Below are 17,668 nucleotides of genomic sequence, written 5' to 3'. Positions count from 1 at the left end.
TTTTTAAAGGTCTAGTGGCGCATTTTGTTGTCTGTTTCTTTTCCACTCATGCATGATTTTCGATATATATATACAATATACTTCATTTTGAAATGAAATAATTCTTAGTCATATTTTACTTATATTTGTCTCAATTAGGGATGAGAATAGGTCAGGCCGGCCTATAGGCCAGACTTTTTTCTTAAATAGAGAAGACCTAGGCTTTTTTAGAAGTCTATTTAGCTTAAAAGGCCAGGTCGCAGTCTATTCAAAAAGCCTCTTAAGCTTATTAGGCCAACCTATTTAAGTAAATATGAATAATATTATTTATTATTATATTATATTTTGTACTTTGAATTAAAATATAATTTTGTTAATTTTTTCAATAATTTAAGCTTATTAATATACATTAATTTTTCGCATACATAAATGTATTATTATAAACTAGAATTGAAATATGATACAATATATAGTTAAATTCTGTAAAAACTCATGTTGATTATCAAAAGATAGTTTAATCTAATTGATCTATTAGTTCGCAAGTCTATTTAAACTTAGATCACATTGCTTATTTAAAGATGTTCATATGATATAGACTTTTAAACAAGCTAGCAGGCCATAACAGGCTTTCAGAATGCCAGACTCAGGCCTAAAAAGTAAGCCTATGACAGGCCGCATGCCAGACTTAAACCTTAGAAAAATTTGACAGACCAGGCTTAGGCCTTGCAAAACCTAGTTCAACCTAACTTATTCTCATCCCTAGTCTCAATTAAGAATTATTACGACCCCTTCTCCAAAAAATCATCAAGTTAACAAAACAAAAAAAAAAGTACTATAGACCGAATGAAAAATAAAAATGTGAATATTAGATAACATATAAATAAAAAGACTTTTTTTTATGTAATATAAATAAAAAGACTTATTGTAACATGCAGAGTCAAAAATCGAACTTCTGATTCTTCAGTCATCTATCTTAAATTTTATTCTTAGTTTGAATGTGAATGTGAATGTGGCGTACAAGTGAATGCTACGTTGTAAATCTTAGTAAATTTGTAGTACTTATTTCCAATTTAACATGTACTACCATACCTTTCCTATTATAAAATTGTAATCATAAAAAACAAGAGTAGGAGATATGGACAAGAGCACCGTGAGACAGAGAAACACTTGTGTGGACCAGGACCAAAGAATTTTGGTTTAGTCACACACACAAGTTTTTTCCTTCTCTCTCTTCTCTTCTCTCTTCTCCATTTTCTCTCTCTTCTCTCTTCTCTCTCTTCTCTTTTTTCTCTTTGTGTGACCAAAGACCACTTGTGTGGACCAGGACGAGACAAGATTTTCTCCCGTGAGACATATTAATAGACTCCCAAGACGACCCACCCTTCCACTTGTCATCTTGAATGTAAATTCCAAATGTCTTCACATGCAGTGGGCCATGAGATTTGGTTAATTTTGATGCATAAATTTGTTTTTCAACTGAGCGAAGTTGACAAATAAATGAGAGTGAAAATTATATATATAGTTTGTTATACAAGAGATTACTGAGTGATTGATATTATTTATTTAGCATGTGTTTGTTTGGTTGGTCACCCACCGCCAAACGTGAGATGAAAAGAAGCTAATTGTTGAAGCCTATCTTTATCATTATGGGTATCTCAGAATTATAGTGATTCATCGTAAATATGATTTTAAATATCCATTGTGATATTAAACATACAAGAAGTTTTTATGTTAATTGTAATTTGTTTTAACAAAACTGAAAACGTCAGCATATAGGTTGCAACACTAAACCAAACACAGAGCTAGTGTTTGAAGTATATTTTAATGAATTATCCTTTCATCTAAAAATTGAACTCGGATTCTTTTAAATAATTAATCATTTAAAAATAATTAATCACTTGAATTCAATCATTTAGTTAAGTATTTGAATTTTTTTTTTTGGTTAAAAAAAATTGATTTTTTTTTAAAACATTGATTTGAATACTGTTATTGTATCCACCACATTTATTAATTAATTTGGTCTAAAATAATATGTTTTGAAACGTGTGCCATTTTTTTATATACGAGTTTTGTCAAACAAAAGATATAAATAAATGGCAAGTGTTTAAGGTGCTGTTGCATATTATCCAAAATGATATATCCAACTTGACATATTTTGAATTCAATGTTTCCAAATTTCCAATTAATTAAATGGATAATCTTTTCCTTGTCGACAATGGATGCATTTGCTCCTAACTAGGATTTGAAATGCCAACCTATACAACAATATTACTTCTTTTTTTTTTTTTTTGAGAAAGCAATACAATATAAAAAATGGAAAAGTTATATTGTATTGCTTTCTCAAAAAACTATTGCTATGTAAGAAGAAAACATTGCTCTTTATATTGGTCTAAAAAAATATTGTTATGTTGTATTGCTCTAAAAAACATATTTTGTTACATAATTTATCTCCTTGGCATCAACTCACATATGATAATATTGCTCCTCTATCAAAATATTTATCACATTGGCAAAAAGAATGTCACGTAAAATTTTCAATGCAACTTTAATTGTTTATTTTCAATTGTACTCTTTAACTAATGTTTTGCATATTACGCCCAAGTTATTATTTTTCATTTTATATTTATGATCAAATAAATACTATACATCAATAATTAACATGGACAATTGAGCAATGTTATCTTTCTCTTTCTTTTCTTTATCATATATCATATTTTCTTGATATTTTCTTCATATGTGCAAAGCTATCAATTGCGACAGTTATTTTAGGATGAAATGAGTATATCGTGTGGTATGCTTTTTTACGGTGGAAAGGTAAAATATAAGTGTGTTGGTACAAAAACTGTCGATCTTTTACCAAATAAAGACTTTCAACCCTCATATATTCTTTAGGTATAACTTTCCAATTCCATTGAGATTTCAGGAAAAGAAGAAGTCATTGTCGTAATCATCCATAAATATACTTTTGAATGTTTAAAGGTCCAACCTCAGCAGCAATGGATATTCTCTGCTTCTATCATTCACTTCAGCCGTGTGCTCTATGCTAGTGTAGTAGGGGTTAGGAATTAGAATCATGTCACACGAAATAATGTGAAAGATCTAGGCCATTAAAATAGAAACTGATGATGCTTTTGAAATTTGCAAGAAAAAAGATTAGTTGAGATGTGAAACTTGAAAAAACATGAGAGAGGGGGAGAGAGAGATCCATTTCTGCTAGAGTAAAACACCATGGCGTATAACCTGCAAGATTATCGAAAGCAATATCTTTTTCATAATAATTGTCACATTTACGTGCATCATTCTTAATTTATTATTTTTCATTTATAATAGTGACAATACATCAATAATTAATAAGAATAATTTTGTAAAATTACAATTAGTTACCTGTTAGAATTATTAAGAATAATTTTGTAAAATTTCTGCTAGAATTATTTTTCATTTAAAGTTGGCTACGTATAATTTTTTTTTTTTTGAGGGAGTTGGCTACCTATTAGTTTGCTGCTAAAAAAACATTTATTTTAGAACAAACTTTTATAGACATTTCCCATCCAATAAGGGCCATACCCTAGGGTTTGTGCAACAGAAGTCAGCCAAGCAAAATGTTTATCCAATCATTTAAGAGGGCACTCCCCAGTCCCCCATTGCTTCATCATTTAAGAGGGCATCCCTTCCAGTGTTGTTGGTCTAGTATTTTATAAACATGACATCATTTCCATGTGAGGTGGACCATGGACATGATGAAGTGAAACAACATATCACCCCACTTTCACTCTCAATTCTCATTTTATCATTATCACTCCACTTTCACTCTCAATTTCATTTAGAAAAATGATAACTTGACACATATTTTTTTTACAGAATAAACATACCGTATACATTGTTCACAAATACGCCATTTTTTATATATTTTTTTTCTCTCCCTTCGCTACATCTTCCCTCTCTCTCATTTCTATGTCAGAGGCATTTTTTTTTTTGTCTTCAACAATGGTAGAATACATTTCACCCCTCCCAATCATTGTCGTTGTCGAGAAGATGACCGACGACGCAATTTTGCACTCAGCGTTGGTGATTGATGACAACGAGAAGAGCCGATGAAGGTGATGACGACGAAGAGATCTGGTCTAAATATAACTTAAGTAGTAAAGTTGTATTTTTTATCACTGCAGTAAATTTCAGTTTAGAAAGTAAAAATTCGAAACAAAAAATACGTTTCAAAAAGCAAAACATTTGGAACGTAAATTTTTCTAAAAATTAAAAAACAACAATATTCATAAACAATTTTATATTCCGAGTTTTTTGATTGACTAAATTTTCAAAAGAAAACTGTTATAAACACTCTTTTCAAAACTTTCTCTAACACTCGATCTCTCATTGAATAAGATATATGTGGATCTCACCACTTTACGTGAGAGTCATTTCCATAATATGAGATTCACAATAATTTTATCTAATAAAAAAGTGTAAAAGAGAATACTAAAAATAGAGTATTTTTAGCGCTCATCTTTTCACAATAGAAAATTTTTCGGAAATTTGATACGCCAAATTTTGGTAATCTTAATATTTCTAGTTTTAAAAAAATTTATATACTAGCTCAATTAAACGTTAAATTCAAATTTTGAGTCCTCGTGAGCTTAGCTCAGTTGGTATGGACAATGCATAAAATATGCAAGGTCCGAGGTTCAAACCCCGACCACCACAAAAAAAAAATTCAAATTTTGAAAAAATTTCAAACTATTCCTTTTTGGATCACAAAATTTAAAACTATTCCAAATTTAATAAAAAAAAAGTAATTTAAAAATCTTAAAATATTGAAATTTCAAGGAAAAAAATATATTATGTGTTTTTGCACAATAATTCAGAAATCTTGAAAATTTAACTTACTTGACATATCTCCTAAAAAAAAAACACTACCAAAAAATCATGTTGTACACTACCAAAAAAAAAATCTCCTAAAAAAAATATGTTAAAAAGATTATTTCGGTCATTTTATGGATGTTAGAGGGTGGGATGTATATGTGGGGGTGGAAAGTAGATTCTTCCAAGATGAAACATAAGTTGGCTCAAAAAAGTTGTCATCCAAAAAGGAAGATAGTCTCTATGAGCCCAATCCCGAATACAAAACATGATGATTTCTTTTCCCACCTTCAGCTCTTCTCACCGCACCTTCCGTTTTTTACTAATATACTCTCTCTATTCGGATTATATAATTTAAAATATGTCTATCAAACCTATCAAATAAAATAAAACAAATATAAAATTACGACAAAAATAAAATAAAGCTAATGATTTTTTTTTGAATTTTTGTATGAATATGATAAATTAAAAAAAATTACAAAAGGGTCTAAACAATGAAATTTAAGATTTTGTAGGACAAAGTTCGATAAGAAGTTCCTCTTACGAGATTCATGTTCCTTGAATTTTTTTTCTAGATCTTCTAGATAAATTTTGAAGTAATCCGATCAAGTAGTCTGGAAACTGGATTTTCGACTACGACACGACGGGAACAACTAAGAATGACCTAAAATACAAGAAGCACACTGAAGTAGTGGGTTAGGATGGTTAACATGATTCTTTAACTTCACAAACAAGTTCAGTCTTTGTGCTGATACAGTTTGAACTATTAGCGTTGTTCCTAGCATTTTATGGGCCTTAGGCCAAGTTTGAGAAAAGGACCCCCGTATATAATATATCATAGTTTTTTTTTTTGTTGATAAATGATGAATGAGACATGCATCAACCATGGCGGTTGACATGTCAACTATGCCGCCACCCCAAGTCACCATAATACCATAATACAATGTTTTTGATCAGCTATGTTGTGTATCAAATACACCTCGTCTTATATATTATCAATAAAAAGGAATAACCAAACAAAAAAAGTTTGGGGGGCCGAACCAAACCCAACAAAGCTAAGTAAAACACATTTCCCTCATACCCATAATTTGATGTTACTTATAAAAAACCACACAAGACCAAACTTAATGTCCCAAGCATGAAACTTTCATGATGAAAGTCATATCATTATATTATGAAATCTAAATACAAATTCAGGTTCACTTCAATTTGAAACACCAAAAAGTATCCTAAAAAAACAAATTTAGTCGTTGGTAGGAGTAGAGATTTTGCGTTTTTTGTGTTGCTTCTTTGTTTTACCTTTAACTTCTAACTTTTGCGTTTTGGAAAATGAATTGATGGGGGTGTGAAAATGAAATAGATGGGATGGGGGCGTGTGAAAATGAAATACTGCCGAGTTGTAAAATAAAAAGGGTGAAAGGCTACGGGCTGAAGTATGAAAAAGGTTTGGGCCCTCCTTGCTATTTTTTTCTATTTATACCCCTTTATAAAACACATTGATATATACACCCACACCCTCTAAGGTTTTTTTTCCCTACAAGCATGGGCCTTTGGCCGCCACACCCCCGGCCTATGCCTTGGGCTAGCCCTGCGAACTATATGATCCGAACTTGTGTTTCCCCATGATTTTTTTTTTTTTTTAGCAAAAGAGGGTGTACACAGGTGTTTGGATTTTATACTTCGAAAAAACAAACACTTTCAGATTTTATAATACGAATGTCCCCTATACATGCTTCAAAGTAGGGTGTATATGATGTGTTATGATTTTATAATCCAAATTGATGAAAAAACCATTTTCCCACAACCTCATTTCGGATTATATAATCTGAAATTCCAATGACATTTTTGAAATTTTGGAGGGAGCGCAAGAAGAGCGGAGGGTGGGAAAAGAAACCCCCAAAAAACATGGGATACATTTTTATTATGATAACTATTAATAATTGCTCTCATTGTTAGAACATAATGGTTTGTTTGTGAGGATATTTTATAAGGAATCCTGAGTTCAAACTTATATCACCATATTATTCTCACTTTGGGTGTATATTGATTTCAGTATGTGTGGCCACAAAATAATTAAGTAAATAAATAACTATTGACAACTAGCTTTGTACAAACAAAAAAAGGGAGATTAGTCACTTTAGTCCCTGAATAGGAAAGGAGTCGTCACTTTAATTCCTAAATGCAGATAAATTGCAAAATAGTACCTAAATGTAGACTCTGTTAGTCAATTTAGTCCCTAAATGCAGACTATGTTAGTCAATTTAGTCCTTGAATGTAGACTCCATTAGTCACTTTAATCCCTGAAATTGACCAACAGAGTTTACATTCAGGGACTGTTTTGCAATTTCTCTGCATTCAGGGACTAAAGTGACTAATTCCCTAACAAAAAACTATTATCACCTAGCTTTCTGCTACTACCTCTAGGTCCCTAGAAAGTTTATTTCTCAAGGTTCTATGAAGTTAGTCGTGAAATAAATAATGCAATTTAAATTTAACATTAGATTTTAGATGGAATGTGCAAATCCCATGACCCCTGCTAAAATCCATGAAAGGATGCTTTTGAATTAGTTTTTATTTATAAAATGTGAAAAATTAAATTGTAATTTAACCACTGAAACAACAAGCCAGTTATGTAATATTATTGTTCTGGTGGTACATAACAAAGTCTCACATTGTATGTGAATTAATTTTAAGGATAATTTATAAACAATGAAATGTCTTTTTATAAGAACAAAATTGTGTGGGTTCACACAAGACCTAAAACAAACAATGCCATGATTTTTTTTTTTTTTGTCGCGAATATGAATCCTCTTCTTCCATCTACTTTCTTCATCTCTCTCCTTCCAAAATATGTATTTATCTCTCTCTTGATCTTCTCTCTCTTTTGATCCTCTTTCCTTTGCAAGTTAGTAGTTTTCACATTATCTTTACACGTAAGAAAAATATCAATTATGAGGATCTTAGAATCTTTGTTTACCAAAAGACATTAAATGATGCACCTTCATCCATGATGATAAAAAGTAGAAGTAATCCTCTAAATCTCTATCTATTTCTTTCTATTTCGTTTTCTCTAACGATTCCTTATTGATGATTAATTGTCAGAGAAACATTACGGAAGAGAGAAAAGCACCCTTTTGACATTAGTTCGTACTTCCATCAAGTTAGAAATATTTATAGAACTTAGTTGTAGTCTTTCATTATCCGTTGTATCTTTTCTCCAACTTGACTCACCCGACTTAACAAGGCGGGTTTTAGTATGGGGCAATTGTCAAATTGCCCCATCTTAGATCAGTTTTGTTTTATTTGCTATTAGTTGTACACCCTTCATTTTTGTATTCTAATTTATAGCCCTATTTAATTATAATATTTCAGTTTTAATTTTAATTTAATGGGGACTAGAATATTTTGGAGGGACAAAAACATGTCACTTTTTTAGAACGTCCAGAAACAAAATTCGTCATATTCATAGAGACCAAAAATTTTAGTCCCCATTAAATTAAAATTAAAACTGCATGTTGAAATTATTTAGAGGAAAAAAAACATGTCACTTTTTTGTCAAAAAAAAAAACATGTCACTTTTTTATAACTAAAAACAAAATTCGCTATATTTATAGGAACCAAAAAATTATTTAACCCTAATTAATATTACAAAGTTTTGTTGAAGGGATTAATATTACAAAATTAGATACAAACTAAATTTATTTCTTTATAAATAATGTAATAAATATATATATTTGCGTCATAGTTTTTAAGTCCAGATTTAATCATGTCTATGTTTTCAAATTAAAAAAAATTATTGAGAATGGGGTGGACGTATTATATTTTTAAACGGGAGATTAAAAAATAACGTATTCAAGTAAATTAATTTGAGTCAAATTATAATTGAATAGTGCTATAAATTAAAATATAAAATACAGGGTGTGCTGGGTGTACAAGTAATAGCAAATAAAACAAAATTGATCTAAGATGGAGCAATTTGACAATTGCCCCATGCTAAAACTCGCCACTTAACAATACATCAATTATAATGCACATTAACGAACCTTAAAAGCAATGGTTCTATCAAAAACTTTTATCCATGTCATCTATCACAACACATTAACTACCGAGAACTTGAAGATAAATTTGTCAAGAACATTAACTAGTAGAGATCCTTTCCATGGTTTGTACCATTCATTAAAAAAATTCTCAGTAATTGGAACTTGTTTATATCGAGCAAGTTCATTTTTTGGAATAGCAGGAAATTTTTGTCATCCCCTAATTTAAACAATATCATGTTGAGAAAGACTTTCCTCGTTAAGAATCCTCCATAAATGTTGAGAAGTTTGTCTATGTTATGTTATCATAATACTCCCTCCGTTTCAAAATGAATGTCGTTTTAGGTGTTTACACACATATTAAGAAATGCAATGATTAAGAGAAAGAGAATGGTTATTTTACCAAATTATCCTTATTAACTATTGGTTAGTTTTAAAAGTAAAACTTTGAAAGTAGTGTACATAGTATTAATTGGAAGGTACAATTAAAAAGAAAAAATTATTATTGCATTGGAAACTGAAAGCGACACTCATATTGAAACAATTTTTTTTGGCTAAAGCGACACTCGTTTTGAAACGGAGGGAGTACAAAGTAAAAGATATTAAATTTATAGTGATATACTTCGTCCGTTTCACAATACTTGTCGCTTTTGAAGAATAATTTTGTTTCGCATTACTTGTCACTTTCAAGTTTTAGTGCAACATTAATTATTGACTTGTCAATAATACTCTTACCTTTTTTTTTTTGAGGGACTCTTACCTATTTATTGTAGAGGGGGAAAATTAGAATGAAATAATAAATGGTTAAAAGTATTTTAGAAAAACAATAGTTTTATAAAAAATAACAAAATTTATTTGATTTTTTGGTATGTGTAAATTTCTTAAAAGCAACAAGTATAGTGAGTATACTGGTAAAAATATAATTAAGATCACATTAAAAAATAAAAAAAACACTTAATTAAAAAATGATTTTATTACACGTAGGCTAATTATTATAGAAGGTGTGATATGTGAAGAAATAAAAGTCAAAAAATGGATTCCTTCAAAAAAAAAAAAGGTCAAAAAATGGATAAAAACGTCCTTATCCATATAGGCAAATAGCATAAGCCAATGAAATTTGTTATTTTGATTTCAAGGTAGATCTGAATCTTGTTGGGATTATTCGTACGTGGGTTAGCTTACAACATACAAGTATACAACACAAATTTGATCTATGACCACAATTAATTAAGTACAAAAATATGTCTCTCACACATTCAGTTGAGTTGAATGAGTTCACCTGTTGATCGTTATCAACAGGGGCGGTTCTAAGGCCCGGCGAGCCCGGGCACTCGCCCGGGCTCCGGCCCAAATTTTTTGCAATTTCTTATGTAAATTCCCTTGAATTTCTTATATAAACCCCTATAAATTGGGCAATTTCTTTAAATTTTTTATTATTTGCTTGCAATTTCTTATGTAAACCCCTATAAATGTATTGCAAATTTTTTTTTTCGCCCGGGCTTTATAAAAATCCTGGCTCCGCCACTGGTTATCAATGATACCGTGGAGATACTCTTTCTCTTTATATATCCTACCGGCATACACGATTTATTTTTTGTATTTTTATTTCATTTTAATAAAATAAGGCTAAATTATAGTTATAGTCTCTTTTTTAATCCACTCATAAATTGGTCACCCTATTCTCATATTTTCATAAAAACACTAAACACCACAAAAAGTAACTTACTTAATGACGCATCCAGACAACGAAATAATGAAGAAGAAAAAAACATAAAAGAAAAAACTTATTTATGTTAAAACCACTTATTTAAATTAAGAGAAAAATTAACTTGTGTCCTTAAGACATAAATTAAGAAACTAATTGCAAAAGTTTTTTTCTTGAAAATTATGTATTCAACGTGTTAAAAGTTTTAAAATTATCTAATTTTCAATATAAAACTTATTTTTTTGAGTAAAAAAAATATAAAACTTATTTTTTTAATTTCATTTTAAGTTCTTTAACTTGTGTCCTTAGAACACAAATTAACATGACTATTTATAAGAAAAAAAGATGCAAAATGATGATTTTAATTACTCAAACAAAAAACTTATCTACGAAAAAAACTTATCTACATAGAAACCACTTATTTAGAGAGAAGGTGGAGGTTATCTCTTTAAAAAAAACTGTATGCCATTACTTGTCAAACAAAAAATTATGTTATTATAATTCCTATAAATACCAATAGCAATCACAAAATTGATTAATATTTTACAATTTTAAGAATATTTTTAAAACTGATATTATGTAAACTAACTTATTTCAGAAATACAATGTGGAAGACCAAATTAGATATTTAATTATAAGTTTTGAAATTAGAGTACCAAACCAAAGAGACTTACATAGGAGATTGATTTGGACATCTTGGTGCTGAATGCTGATATTTGTGGCCTATAACTGCAAACCACCAATCTCATTATCTCTCTTTTTATTCCTTATTTTATATTAGTGTCACAACCTCAACCTCGCCAAAAATAATAACAATTTATTCACTAAAAAAAACCTCAACCTCTAATAATAATAGTTTCCCTTTAATTTATTTTACAATAATGATTATACATCTCATTTTTGTTTCTTCTATTTTTCACACCATTTTTCTCTTTTATCTCTTCTTCTTTCAACATTTGCTAAAATTTTAGTTAATGCAAAACATTCTTTGTGTTTTGATCCTTTGATCAGACATAAAGACACACTTACAAAGTTGAACTTGTGTTTGTGTTTGTTCTTGGTTTTTAAGGTTTGTGTTTTTTCAACTCAACCATGGCTTCTACCTTATGTTACAACTCATTGAATCCATCTACAGCATCTTTCTCAAGAACCCTTTTCTCAATTCCCACAAACAAAGACTTTTCATTGGAAAACACTTCATCTTTTCATAGCTATGGAAAAAACAGAGCAAAAAAACAGAGGAAGAATGTTTTTATGATGCATGTGAAAGTTAAAGCTACTGTAGCTGAAGCTACTGCACCACCATCTTCAAAACAAGGTGAGAAGAAGAATCTTAGGGTGCTTGTAGCAGGTGGTGGAATTGGTGGATTGGTTTTTGCTTTGGCTGCAAAGAGAAAAGGATTTGAAGTGATGGTGTTTGAGAAAGATTTGAGTGCTGTGAGAGGAGAGGGACAGTATAGAGGTCCTATTCAGATACAGAGTAATGCTTTGGCTGCTTTGGAAGCTATTGATTCAGATGTTGCTGATGAAGTTATGAGAGTTGGTTGTATTACTGGTGATAGAATTAATGGTCTTGTTGATGGAGTTTCTGGTTCTTGGTATGCTGAAATTTAATTAACAGAATTTTATTTTATTTAAATTTTGTACTAATTTTGGTTTATTTGATGTTATTTGGTATTTCAGTTTATTGGTTGTATAAATAGACCTCAAGTGTAAACATTTAGAAGTTTCTAATGATTCTATTTATCTTCACTAAGTATCTAAGTCTTTGAGTTGGAGGAGCATTTAAAGTTAGAGGAGTATTATTTATAGGTTTATTAAATGAGTGCCCTTAGCTTAGCCAAGGTCCTTGGTTCGATCCAACCTTGAGCATGCAGCAATGTTAAAACTCTTAGGCAGAGTTTGCCGCCTATTTGGGTCCCACAAGGCTCGAGAGATTAGTCTCTGCCGTTGCGCGCGCGGAGGATACCCTGTTTACACAAAAAAAATAAAAATTATAGGAGGTCCCTCCACTCTTAAATATTTGTTCTAATTTAGAGACCATTGAGAACTTAGTTTCAACTAGTGTTGTCAAATAGTGGCTATTGGCTATTGCATAGTAGAATTTGAACAAACTGCTATTGTTTTGCGATATGCTATTTAGTAGAAAGTGTTTGCAAATAGCGACACTATAGTACTGTCGCATAGCAGAACTTGACGAACCACTATTTTCCGTGATCTGCGATTGACAACACTGGTTTCAACTTTGTAGCATATTCATCACAGTTAACGTTGGGACAGTTGGTTTTGATTAACCGGATGACATGGTTTCGCCTTCATAGTTGATATTATCCTCTTTGGTCGGCTGGCTTTGATTAACCATGTTTACAATTTTAGCATGTTTGTGTTAGTGATCCTAGTTAAAGTTGTATTAACACCCCCTTTTCTAATCGGATTGGTTATACTTAGATAGTACATCAACCTTTCTTTATCAGAAATTTCCTTTACTCGATGTTAGTATTTGGTACCATGAATTGATATCTAATTTGCTATCAGGTACGTTAAGTTTGATACATTCACTCCTGCAGTGGAACGTGGTCTTCCGGTCACAAGAGTTATTAGCCGAATGACTTTGCAAGGGATCCTTGCTCGTGCAGTTGGAGAAGATATTGTTCTGAATGCCAGTAATGTCGTTAATTTCGCAGACGATGGAAGTAAGGTAGGTAGAGAAGAATGGTTTATTTTCTGAAGCTTTTATTACATTCTTCTTGAATATGCATTGGAAGACTAACGAGGTTTAGCATCATCGGGTTTGAAATTTACCACTCTCCTCATAATGCTTTTTGATTTCAGGTAACAGTAGAGCTCGAGAATGGTCAAAAATATGAAGGAGACCTATTGGTTGGAGCAGATGGTATATGGTCCAAGGTCTTGTTAACTTTTCTTTAACTCTGTTCATATTCATTACATTAATACATTGCAAAATACGTTACAATGGAACTCACATTTGTTTGACTTGTTCTTTCATTGCGAAATTCTTTTATGTCATTCTGTTTGTAGGATGTCTATATGATCATAAATTCTGCACTTAGAGTCAGTTTGGATTGACATATTTGAGGTTACCTACTGACATAAACACTTGTGGTACTGTTCGGAAGAGCTTATGAAAACAGATTATAACATGTTCATATGCTGTTTTCAGCTTATTTTCATACGCTCTCAAGGATATCTTATGAAAACAAATTATAGCTTATAAAAAAAGTCCGACTTTATTTTATCTTGTGTTATATAAACATCTTATACGTAAACACTTATATAATAAACGCTTAATTAATCTGTTTATCAAAACAGGACCTTAATGTTACTGTATTCTTTTGTGAATAGGTCAGGACACAGTTATTTGGACAAACGGAAGCTGTTTACGCCGGCTATACTTGTTATACCGGTATTGCAGATTTTGTGCCTGCTGACATTGAATCTGTTGGGTATGTGGGCCATTAGTTTTGTATCCGTATTTATCCATTTTCTTTGGCGTATATTTATGCTTTTGGTAATATCACTCATATCATGTTTAGAAGCTTACTTAAACTTTTCTTTGGGAAGGTACCGAGTATTCTTGGGACACAAACAATACTTTGTATCTTCAGATGTTGGAGGCGGAAAGATGCAATGGTATGCGTTTCACAAAGAAGCTCCCGGTGGTGCTGATGAACCGAATAGTATGCATTTTTAGTGTATTTGTTAGAAGCACAGTCTTTTCATCCTTTGCTATGTGGGTAAAAGTTAATCCATCATATTAATCTCTTAATTCTTTATGCATTGCAGAAAAAAAGGAAAGGTTGCTCAAGATATTTAAGGGCTGGTGTGATAATACGATAGATCTCATACTTGCCACAGATGAAGAGGCCATTCTGCGACGAGACATCTACGACAGAATACCGACATTTAAATGGGGAAAGGGTCGTGTTACTTTGCTTGGTGATTCAGTCCATGCCATGCAGCCAAATATGGGCCAAGGAGGATGCATGGCCATTGAGGTATATATTTCTCTTATTTGTTCTCCTGAGTCGTCATCATGTCTCGTTTTAATACGAACTTTTTATTGTTCGTTGATTAGTTTCAGTAATATCCTACATTTTTCAGACCTAATGTACATATCAAGTTTGTTCCAGATTCTACAGACTTCACTATTTCAGGGTTTTTCTTTTTCTTAACTTCTTTTCCTTTAATTTTTTCAATCATTGTTTTCTTGGCTAGGCTGTTCAAATAAACAACTTTGTTTCTCTAAAAAAAGGGGGAATGGGAATATTATTATTAATTAAAGTGGCACTAATGGTCATTCTAAAACTGTCTCCGAGAGTATTTGAATTTCCTCCCTCGAGGTTGCAAAGTCAAAATCTTACCAATGAGCTTACACCTAACGGAATGGTGGATTCGGAGAGTTCACTGAAACATTCATAAAATTACATTGTTTTCTGCATTAAGAGAAGATGGAGATCAACAAAGTCAAACTAGTACTCGATCAAACACTCAAATAGTGATGCAAAATCCCTTTCTAACTTAAGCTTCTTTTTTTTCATCGTTACAGGACAGTTATCAACTTGCAAAGGAGTTGGACAATGCATGGGAACAAAGTATTAAATCAGGGAACCCAATTAAGGTTGATTCAGCCCTAAGGAGGTAACATACCTTATGCTTTTCAAATTTGATAAACATTGAAATCTTAATTTTGTTGACTTGATTTGAACTGAGTGGTGCTTTCACAACCTATGAATCAAGGACACTTCACATTGAAGATGTGTCTAGTGTCTGACACGACACTGGCACATGTGCTTACATTCTATTACTTTCATTTTTTCAAATTATTACCGGTGTCGGCATGTCAGTGCCTTGTCCATTGTTCACGTCTCTGTCAATCCTTCATAGATCACATTAATCATACCAATAGTTAAACTATCATTATTTTCGAATAGGTTGATTTGGTATTCTCTTTGATGAGGTGACTAATGGTGCCTCTCTTTTATTCCCTTTTCCATGAATGCTTCCAGCTATGAAAGTGAAAGAAAACTGCGAGTTGCAGTTATTCACGGGATGGCTAGAATGGCAGCTCTGATGGCTTCCACTTACAAGGCATATCTAGGTGTTGGTCTTGGTCCTTTGGAGGTAGGAACTTAAATTTTAAAAATATATTAGAGGGTGAAGAATATAGTGAATTTGACTCTTAAAATTGATACACTTCCGAAATATCCACCTTTTCTTTCTCTTCAGTTTTTGACCAACTTTCGCATACCTCATCCTGGAAGAGTTGGAGGGAGGTTTTTTGTCGACATTTTGATGCCGTCTATGTTGAGCTGGATCTTGGGTGGAAATAGGTAAGGAAAGATGTATATTTTCCATAATGAAATGTAAAATTGTGCAATTTCATTATTTACAACATGAAAGTAAATGCTACTTTTGCAGTGACAAACTTGAAGGTAGACCAATAAGTTGCAGGCTCTCGGACAAAGTATGTTGCTCAAATTATATAGCTAATTTTATACTTTGTTGCTGAGAAGAAATTGTATCTAGAAATCTGCATGTATCTATTAGAATTCTAGTGATCCGAATGCTAATAGAAATTTATTTATTTATTACGCAGGCAAACGGACAACTACGCCAATGGTTTGAAGATGATGATGCGCTTGAGCGTGCTATTAACGGAGAGTATGTCTCTGACCAAATATGTTCAAGTATCATCACATACATGATTTTAACGATAACATAGATAACCTAATTTTTATGTCCATCTTTCGTTGAATTATAGGTGGTTTTTATTACCATGTGGAGAGGAAACAGGTCTTTCAAAACCGATACGTTTAACACAAAATGAGATGAAACCCTGCATAATCGGGTATGCCTACTGATTACAGTTGTGCCTTTTGAAACATGAACAATGATTTTACTTTTTGGTCACCATTTAGTGTGCATTGTTCCCTTCTCAATTGGTGCGCACGCGCACACACATACACATAATTTTCACTTTTTGCTCATTTTCTGATATATTTGTGTAATTGCAGGAGTACAGTGCAAGAGGGGGATCCAGGTAGCTCAATTACAATTACTTCACCCAAGGTAGAACAATTTATCACAACCTGAATTAAACTCGGTTCCCTGCTTAATTTTTTCAATATCATTCAACATGATCAACAATCTCTCTCTTTTTTAAGGTTTCTCCAACGCATGCTCGAATTTACTACAAGGATGGAGCCTTCTTCGTAACTGATATGCGGAGTGAACATGGCACTTGGATCGCCGAGTAAGTAAAATAAATGGAAGGTGCTTTATTTTAACTTATGTACTTTTATTTATTAACAAATGTAATTCATATCATTCTCATTATATTTGCAGTATTGAAGGAAAGCGATACCGGGTTCCTCCAAATTACCCTGCTCGTGTCCACCCATATGATGTTCTTCAGTTTGGTTCTGAGAAGGTGATAAATGATCTCTTTAGAAGTCTTTAAATCGAGAATCACTTTTCACATTAGACATAGTAGTAATTTATATGGTGCATTACTTACACGTAGCATCCGAGTTATTTGCAGGTTTCATTTCGAGTTAAGGTGAAAAGTTCCGCTCCAAGCATCGCGAAGAAGGATGAGACACAAGTTTTGCTGCAAGTATGATTGATTGTGTTGAAATACAATATTTAAGTTACAGAAAAGTTACACAGCACAAATTTGCAGTTGTAGAGCATTATCTGCAATCTTATAGGGTCAGGATATTTTACAATATTGGGTAGAAATTGTTTCCTACAAGCACTCCCATTCATGTAAAATATGACTTACATAAACTTTCACATTTTGAATGGAGTGACCATGGAAGGCAGTGTATGTAGCTAAGAATTTCTCAGACTTTTTTAATTGTGATTTACAAAATGGAAATGTATATTTATCAATGTAAAAAGTGCAAATTCTATTTTCTTCAACTTCTTTCTCATCCTTTGGATATTTGGGCTGGCTTAGCACCATTATTAATGAATGGTTCTAGTTATATGTTTGATGCTATTTCATGATTGATGACCATTTGATAGATCTTAGGCCATGATATTTACTTGAGTAAGGGGAATTAAAGCT

At 31.8% G+C, this 17,668-nt stretch overlaps 1 protein-coding gene across 1 annotated transcript; it reads left to right on the top strand.

The window, feature by feature from the left end:
• Positions 1 to 11,471: 11,471 nt before the first annotated feature.
• LOC146901040 (zeaxanthin epoxidase, chloroplastic-like) lies at positions 11,472 to 17,599 on the top strand. The gene is made up of 16 exons (XM_085732365.1): positions 11,472 to 12,173; positions 13,111 to 13,273; positions 13,408 to 13,482; positions 13,939 to 14,039; positions 14,158 to 14,273; positions 14,380 to 14,591; positions 15,143 to 15,234; positions 15,603 to 15,717; positions 15,823 to 15,926; positions 16,015 to 16,060; positions 16,193 to 16,257; positions 16,358 to 16,444; positions 16,611 to 16,665; positions 16,761 to 16,849; positions 16,942 to 17,026; positions 17,138 to 17,599. Exons 1-16 carry the CDS (start codon positions 11,668 to 11,670, stop codon positions 17,216 to 17,218), a joined length of 1,992 nt encoding a protein of 663 aa, XP_085588491.1. The 5' UTR covers positions 11,472 to 11,667; the 3' UTR covers positions 17,219 to 17,599.
• Positions 17,600 to 17,668: the final 69 nt, after the last annotated feature.

The sequence above is a fragment of the Medicago sativa genome, chromosome 8 (assembly GCF_051527215.1).
Source record: "Medicago sativa cultivar Bolivia chromosome 8, Bolivia_mono, whole genome shotgun sequence".
NCBI classification, from domain to species: domain Eukaryota; kingdom Viridiplantae; phylum Streptophyta; class Magnoliopsida; order Fabales; family Fabaceae; genus Medicago; species Medicago sativa.
The sequence above is the reverse complement of the archived record's forward strand: the minus strand, read 5'-3'. Positions and strand labels throughout refer to the sequence as shown.

Coding starts and splice junctions, on each gene's coding strand:
- LOC146901040 (XM_085732365.1), top strand. CDS start 11,668: ATGGCTTCTACCTTATGTTACAACTCATTGAATCCATCTACAGCATCT. Junction 15,235..15,602: donor GTTGATTCAGCCCTAAGGAG/GTAACATACCTT, acceptor GAATGCTTCCAG/CTATGAAAGTGAAAGAAAAC. Junction 16,061..16,192: donor GTTGCAGGCTCTCGGACAAA/GTATGTTGCTCA, acceptor TTTATTACGCAG/GCAAACGGACAACTACGCCA.